We start from the raw sequence: 8,772 nt of genomic DNA on the forward strand, positions 1-8,772 counted from the left end.
TTGGAATAATTATATATGTATATATATATATATATATATATATATATATATATATGTACTGACATTTAGACCCAATCCGAATTCTTCCCTTCTCCCTTAATTTATCCCTCCAAACGGAGGGCGATTAAAAAATGATGTCTAATATTTTGGACGTTACTTTCACACAATGAATCTCCGATCCGCTAGCTTTAGCGCAGAGCTTCCAGAGCTTGAATATGCATAACAACCGTGGTTTTATAACTTTAAAAGGCTGTGCTACAACAAAAAGTCATTACTTATGTTAAAATATAAACTTCTGGGGTTCAGAGCTCACCCATGTGAAGAAAAGCATTTCTCAGCGCGACGTAGATTATTCTCGCCATGGTGGACTTTGGGCCCCTCCATTTGGAGTGTGAAACTTAAAAAATAATAATCCTGACACGACTTCAACTGCCACTTCAAATGAAAGGGACGGGCTAAAGTGAAGGGAGAAGGAAAGAATTCAGATTGGGCCTTATTATTTTACCTTACTGTGACTCAAAAATCTATTGTTTTGATGCCAATGGTTAGTTAGTTAATTGAGGTTCTTCCTTTATCCTTCAAGCTCATTATTAACAGACTTATACATAATAATGTGCACTTGTGCATACACTCAATTAATTTGTCCTATACTATGCTTGAATAATTGAAGTTTATGTCCTATACTAAATTAGGATTTGTAAAGAAGCACAGAAGCATGAGTGCGGGATAGTTAAAACATTGCTTGAGATTTCTGACATTTCTTGTATGTACGATGATGTTTATTACAGCATCAAAGCTTCACTTCGTTTTGGTTCACCGTAGGATTTCATCGTGCTTGGGAAGAATAGTTTGAGATCTGTTTGAATTAAATAAGCCCCACCTCTTTCAGGAGGGGTTTGGGTGTACAAATCTATAATGGATAAAAGTAATAGCCTGTGACCTCCACCTTTTCCTGATGATTTTTTTTTTTTTATGTTAGTATTTTAAGAACATTTTACTTTTTAAAAATATGCAGATTTTGCACTTGCATAGTTTGAAACAGGAATGTCAGAAAACATGTTTGACACCGCGCCTTTCCTTAGACATTTTGTCTGTTTGAGCAAAAAAACTTTTTGTATCACAGGTACCATTAAATGGGTTGACCTCACCTGAAGGGCCTCAGTATTTAGAGTTTGAGACTCTGGAAGATAAGGTGATGTTTGAGATGGCTCTCCAACAGTTCGCGTGTAGGTTCACTCTGATGACCCTTCTTCTCTGTCCAGGTAAGAAAATGATTCATGTTGCTTTACGGTATTTAGTGCGTCAAGGTTTTATATTCATTATTAAGACACAGTCAAGATTAGGAGAAGATGTAAATATATTTTGATTTTAAAAGAGAATTTAAAAAAAGGCAAGTGTCTAATGGGGTAAGAGAGAAAGAATTGATTATGATATGCTGTACCAAAACAATTAACAGGAGCCAAGTTGTTGGAAACGTTTTAACTCATAACAGTGAAACACGACAGATGAAACAAAAGCTACTAGCAGTCACCAATTAATTTATAAAGCATTTTTTGTACCGTAGGAGGAAACTAAAATGTCCGGAGAGACAAATGCATGCATGGGGAGAAAATGCAAACTCCACAGAAAATACAAAAAAAAGCTGTAGCAACAAAAATACAACTTGATAAGAATCTGAAGATTGACAAAAAGACTAAAAAAAAAGAAAACAAGCAAACTGAATTCAGGCCATTGCGCTTCTGCACTGGAAACACCTGCCAAGGTGGCCCAGAAATTAGTTTTTACCAGGGGAATTTTCTCAACTGTTGTAGAATTCAAACACTCTGAAGAAATAATATTTCAGGACTGGACAAAGAATGCCTGAGGAACTAGAGTGAAAAGACAAACAAGCCGAGCATGCTTTTTCAAATGGCAGCCTTCACACCCTAACATGTGTGAGTGACAGGTCGTTAAAGGGTGGATGGATTTAAACATTGTCTTAAATAGATATTGCTAATCTTACTTCAGTGTCCCCCCACATATTTGTGTTTATTTATTTGCAGTTTCATGTATTTGTGGATTTTTTTCAGGCACAGATAGCTCAAGACTCTTGAATGAAATGTTTGCGTCCGGAGGAGGTGCTGCAGTGTATTTCCACAAAGTGAAACCCCTGAGGGTTAGTCGGGGTTACGCCTGGTTCACACCGGATGCAGAAGCAGTGCAAAGTGGAATGCGCGCGGTATCCGCTTAACCTCCAGTTCACACTATGTCAATTCAATTTTTCACCAGACAAATATTTTTCTGAGACGGTCAACAAGCGCATCTGCTCAGTTGTGGTTATTTAGAGTTATGCTATCTCTCTTGTTGATTGTGATTTTAGACAACCCCCCTCCCCGCTATGTAGCCGGCCCACTACGTTGATCTGTGTGTGTTTATTTTTATCTTTCCGTCGGTTTAGATCCAATAACACGATCCCATTCATCAACCGTGGTATTTTAATGTGAAAAATTGGTTATGTTTTGAAAATTAAACAAATTTTCTCATGTGTCTTTGTCTAACTTCCAGCCAGAATTGGCGCGGATCAATCTTGGTTTGTGCAAAAGACTAGACACCCAAACAATCGCTGCATGGCTTTAGCCGACCGGGGAGGACCGTGGCGCTTCGCGTCTGGTCTGAACCACATCATAGGTTAACAGGGGTGCTGCATGAAAGCAAGCTTCGATCTGTGGAACTCCTGCATTTGGTGTTTTGGTGTGAACCAGGCGTTACCTCCCTCCTCTCTCCATGCCCCTGCATGGAGAAATGTCATTAGCTAACTCAGAAGGGAGCAATAAAAGAAGATAATTGTGGAATATAATTGCCATCCGGAGCAGGTGTTTATTATTTCATGAAGGAGGAAATGCTCTTCTGGTTTTAAGGCACAGAGAGACAGTGACACTCCTCATCTGTGTCATACAGTACAGTCTTTTTTCTGAATTCAAAAAACAAAAAACTTTTATATTGAGCAATACTCCAATGTCCTTTTTGTCCTGTTCAGTTGTCATTTAATATGAAAACGGGAAAACTTTTGAAAAAAAAATGTTAAACTTAAAACCCACACTTGGCAGTTTCATATCTTAATTGCAACTTCTCTTTTCACTGAAGCTTACTCTAATGTTTGACGGCTTGATAAAACTGCTTTAATGTGTTTGTTTTTCTTCCATGTTTCAGGTTTTTATTCAAGTAATCATGGTAAGCATTGGCCTGTTAGCAAGTGCTGTTTTAATGCTAATAAACTCTAAATTTTTCCAAATGTGTCTAACAAAGTTTTCATCCCCTCCCCTAAACTCATCGAATTTTGTTTTTGTTTGTGCATTTTTATTACATTTTTGAAACCATTCCAACGTGGAGTTTTGGTTTGAATGGTGAGCAAGAAGGCTCAAGAATGTCCTTTGTTTGAAAGGGGTTGAAAACGCCCTCAAACTGGATCGATGGGTGTTGGTTGCTGACGTTACTGTTTTTTTTTTTTGTGTCCCTTAGGGCTAGTTACTCCTCTTATTTACTTGAAAGATTTCAATAAAGTTGTAGAAAAAAATGTGATCATTAAGGATTTTTGCACCTTATAGACAGTCGCGTTAACTCCGACCATGTGATTTGTTGTAAAAAATAGGCAGCTTTGCTAGATCTCATTATCTGCAGTGTTGGAATAAATTCATCAGGGCTTACAACTTCTACATTGTGCAGTTCAATTTACCTGAAGCTGTTGAGTTTATTTAGCTTCAATTTTTTTATTTTGTGCTTTTTCAAAATCACAAGGTGTCTTTTTCTTCAAGGTGGTCAAGAAAATTCCCCATTAGCTTCACCCTGGCAAGTCCTTCTGTACAATGACGATGAACTCCAGTGTGTTGGGTCACTCATCACGGATCAGTGGGTGATCACGTCAGGCAGATGCATGGCACTGTAAGAAGCTCTGATTTCTTGAATTTAATAGAAGACAATCTGATAATAAAAAATAAATCTACATGCATATTTTTGCAAAAAATCCTTTTCAACTTGTTCTCTAAAATGAAATCTTTTGAACAACTCAAACAATTTCTCTTTTGCTCCAGTAATGAACCCAACGACACAGTAGCCCTCCTGGGAGTGCAGAACCAGTTGGGAGAAAACCCACATGAAGAAAATCGAACAATCGATGACTTTGTTTGCAAAAGTAATGAGCAACATTGGAATGACAGGGTTTGCCTCCTCAAGCTATCAGCTCCAGTCAATTTTTCAGAGGCCATCCAAACAATCGCCTTGGCCTCAAAAAGAAGCACTTTCCATAATGGGACTGTCAGCTGGGTCACTGTTTTTGACAGTGAGTAACACTTCCTGATCTTGTTAACTGACCCGTCTGCTCTGGCCAGCCCTGTTCTACAAAGCTCCACTTCCATGCTGCTTTAAGCTTCTCTCTCTTAAACAGGTTACAACCACAGTGATAACATTCTGCAAGAGATCAAAGCATCGATAGTGGGCAACAATCAGTGCAAATGTGACTATAAAGGAGAGGAAATCTCAGACAACCAGATGTGTGTTGGACTGGGAGATGAGGGATACGACGCATGTGAGGTAACTTGTCAGTTCTACTTACTATTTTGATGCGTTTCTAGATCAGTGTATTCTGCATGCCATAAGTCAAAGTAATATTTTATCTTCATTCTAGAAAACAGCAACTCCATGCATTTGGGCCCGTGGACATAAATAAATAGAACCTCACACAAATTTAGAATTAGCATATCTTGATGCTGCAAAGTTGGATCATTTCTGTCTGAATTTAAACAACGAGTAGACAAATCTGAATAAGCCAACGTTTACAACGAAAAACATTCTGCTTTGATATATTTTTTAGAAGTGACAGACGTACTTGTTCCATTCGTCCCACTGCCCTTAGGGTTGGATATGGGCGGTCTACAGGCAAAAAATGGGAAAACCTGAACCGGACACATAGGTGGCCCACACAAAATGTCATGATTGTAAACCGCTCTCTGAGCCCATACAACCACATTTTTCCTTTCACTTTTTTTTCGCAACAGGTGACAGGTCGTACTAAACATTTAAACATGACCTAAGGGTAAGTAAAGGTGAGATGTAGGCATGTTGTTGAACAAGAATGGAGGTTTCATCTTAAAAAGCAAAACACAACAGAATAGATAACACTAATAGACTATATATTCACGCTTCACTCCTGTATAGGGGAGGGCAATACTGGGGATTTAGGTTTTGATCCGATGCTAACCAGTTACAGGGCTAGTATTGCTAATACTGATACTTTTTCTTATAATTTTGGATTATAGAATAATTTTGGAAATACACAATTTAGTGTATAATAAATCACAGGATGGAGACATTCGGCAAATACAAATACTAATTAACTAATTACAACAATCTGAACTAAATATACATAGAACATGTATACAATAATAATAAGAAAACAACAAAATGTATAACCCTTGTACTGTTCTAGGCATGTTTACATTAAATGTGGGGTCATATGAACCCCACAAAGCAGTGTACTGAACTTTTTCTTTCAAGGATTTTTTTATCTTCACCGGTGTCTGTCTCATACATTTAAATCTCTCCACATTTGTACACCTTTGTCATGGGATGGATCACACATCAATGTAAGGGTGGGGGGTCATCTGGACCCCATAAGATAGGACAAGGGCTAAAAAAGCAAAAATGTTACAATAATGTAAGTATAACAGAACATCTAATAAAGGGATTAATAAAATATCAAAGTCACTTGTAGAAAAAGTAAACAAAATCAACACTTTAATAACAAAAATAAAAACAGCAACAAAAAAACCTTACCAATGGTACAAATATGTGGGTCTTTAATGACTCTCTTCGATGAAGTGGAGAGGGTAGGGGTAAGGTGGGCACACCAGCGATAATGGAGGAGATGTGCTGTTGACACAGATGGACCATGTTGCCAGATTGTGCAGTTTCCCACACAAATTAGCCGAGTATTTACTCAAAATGGGCTGTTTTTTGCCCAATCTGCTAACACTACAGACAGATAGACGGTGCACTTGCATGAACTAAGTAAATTCAAACTTTTTACTTTACATATTGAAGAAAAACAGCAACAAACGCGTTATTCTCATTGAGCTAGTATCAATACTTCGCCTTGGTATTAGTATTATTGATACTCAGATCGATATGCCCTACCGTAACTTACATGTATTTCGCTTTATGTAACCTAGGAGGAATCTAGAAGGCCTATATTAGCACAATACATGTACAATTATTCACTTAACCATAGCATAAAGAACATGTTAACAAGTCAACTAAACTCTTCAAATCACTAAATCCATTGAACATTTAATCTTATTTGTCACTTTGGAAGAATACAGCCAATCCTGCTGCAAGACTGAGCAGTGCTTCTTCTGTGTCGCTGTATGTATCAAACACTGATGCACTCCTTCAGGGCTCTCTAAGTGGTCATTGGTTTTTATTAAAAAAAAAAAAAATCTAAATTAAAGCTTTTATAGTGCGGAAAATATGGTAAATAAAAGAAATAAATATCAGAAAGTTAAATTTATGCCGGAAAGTACAATGAACTCAGACGTTTATGTGTATGCGATATGAATTGTTTGTTCTGTTAGGTGAGATTTCACTTAATTTACAAAAATGGTCAATTGATTAAAAAACTGAGAAGTATTTAAGTACTCGAACCAAGTAATACTTGTTTTTCCCTTCTACCTTGTAGGTATTTCAAGGATCTCCAGTGGTGACTAAAGGCGAGGCGGAATGGGTACTAGCTGGAGTTGCAAGTATCCAAAACACCTGTGGATCTCTTACAGTCTACACTGACGTGTCCAGGTACCAGAGATGGATCAGAGAATCTATCACTGGCATGGAACCACGCTTTGTTGTGTTTGACCCCCCAGGAATTGACATGGACAAGAACTTTTTGTGTCTAAAAGGAGAGCTTTTGACCACACCTGCTACCATTTCTACCACTGGTGACACCATATTTAGTGGTGGTGTTAACCCGAGCCACTTCACTCACTTCTTCTGTCTGTCTGCCTTTGTTCTGGTTCTCCATGCTGTTGTTGGCAGCTGTGACATGTGAAAGTATGTTTCTAAACGGTGGCAGATTTTTACTTTCAAAGCTTTTGTTATTGTGGAATCATACTTTTGTTCAAATATTTACTGGTTACATAAAATATCAAAACAATTTGATTTAAAAATATTTTGCATGATATTGGTGATATTACAGAATTTGCATGTTTTAGTTAAAAATGCCAACTTTATAACTTTGTGGGAAAATAAACAAAGAAAGTACACTCACTGGCCACTTTATTGGGCACACCAGTCAACTGCTCATTGATACAAATGTTCTATCAGTCAAAACATAGAGGCATGTCGACACGGTCAAGACTCCTGTCAGCTAAGAACAGGTAACCCACAGGATAAGCAACATTGGACACCAAAAGATTGGAAAAAGTCTCAATTTCTGCTGCAACATTTGGATGGTAGGGTCAGAATTTGGCGTCAACAACATGAAAGCATGGATCCATCTTGCCTTGTATCAACGATTCAGGATGATGGTGGTATCATGGTATGAGGGATAATTTCTTGACACACTTTGGGCTCCACAGTACCAATTAAGCCTTGTTCAAATGCTGTAACAACGTTGTGATGCTATCATGTCAATATGGACCAAAGTCTTTGAGGGATGTTTCCAGTACCTTGTTGAATCTATGCCATGAAGCATTAAGGCAATACTGAAGGTAAAAGAGGGTCTAACCTGGTACTAGCAAGGTGTACCCAATACAGTGGTTGGTGAGTGTATATCAATAATGTGCATGCTTCAGCAACATGTGTAAGAATAATCAATGTGAAATAATGAAATGAATTAATAAATGGTACGATGACATCTAGGCTGGTTCTTGCTGATTTATTAATGTAAAGGAGATATTTTATTCAAATATATACAAATTTTATCTCTTTCTTTTTCTTTTTAGATTTTGATTAATCCATCCATCCATCTTCTTAACCGCTTCTTCCCTTTCGGGGTCGCAGGGTGCCGGAGCCTATCCCGGCTACTGATGGGCGAAGGCGGGGTACACCCTGGACAGGTCGCCAGTCCGTCGCAGGGCCTCAATCACACACCCATTCACTCTCACATTCACACCTAGGGGCAATTCAGAGTCACCAATTAACCTATGAAGCATGTTTTTGGACGGTGGGAGGAAGCCGGAGTCCCCGGTGAAAACCCACGCGTGCACGGGGGGAACATGCAAACTCCACGCAGAAAGGTCCCAGTCGGGAGTCGAACCGGGGCCTTCTCGCTGTGAGGAGAGAGCACTAACCACTGCGCCACCGTGCAGCCCCAATTTCGATTAAGACAAAATAAAATAAATTTGTGTTTGTCCTCTAGTTTTGCATGTAGATCCAACTGGAAAACATAATTTCCAATGATGAGATGGATAATTCAAAGATGGATGTTTGTAAAGCACAAACAAAAGTCATGACTAACATTTGATGCTAATCATCTTCCTGGCACCTTCTTCACCATGTTTGCAACGTCATCTAGGTTATAATAACCCTTTTGTGTCTTACAAGGTCAGAAAATATGACATGTATCTCAGTCAATAATTTAAAAGGCACAAGATTTCACAAAGTTTATGCTTCTGTGTTGACACAAATATCACATTAATTGTGAACACCCGATTCAGGGGAGTACCTAAATGAAAAAATAAAGGAGAGACTGTAAAAGAAGAGATGCAGAAAACAGCGAATTGGCCATAAAAAACCCCGTTTACA

At 38.2% G+C, this 8,772-nt stretch overlaps 1 protein-coding gene across 1 annotated transcript; it reads left to right on the forward strand.

Moving 5' to 3' along the window:
- Positions 1 to 1,092: 1,092 nt before the first annotated feature.
- On the forward strand, positions 1,093 to 7,882 carry LOC112146177 (tryptase). The gene is made up of 6 exons (XM_024271860.2): positions 1,093 to 1,262; positions 3,190 to 3,210; positions 3,792 to 3,918; positions 4,068 to 4,315; positions 4,421 to 4,566; positions 6,710 to 7,882. The coding sequence occupies exons 1-6, from the start codon at positions 1,196 to 1,198 to the stop codon at positions 7,073 to 7,075; spliced, it is 975 nt and encodes a 324-aa protein (XP_024127628.1). The 5' UTR covers positions 1,093 to 1,195; the 3' UTR covers positions 7,076 to 7,882.
- Positions 7,883 to 8,772: the final 890 nt, after the last annotated feature.

Source organism: Oryzias melastigma, linkage group LG8 (genome assembly GCF_002922805.2).
Source record: "Oryzias melastigma strain HK-1 linkage group LG8, ASM292280v2, whole genome shotgun sequence".
Lineage (NCBI taxonomy): Eukaryota > Metazoa > Chordata > Actinopteri > Beloniformes > Adrianichthyidae > Oryzias > Oryzias melastigma.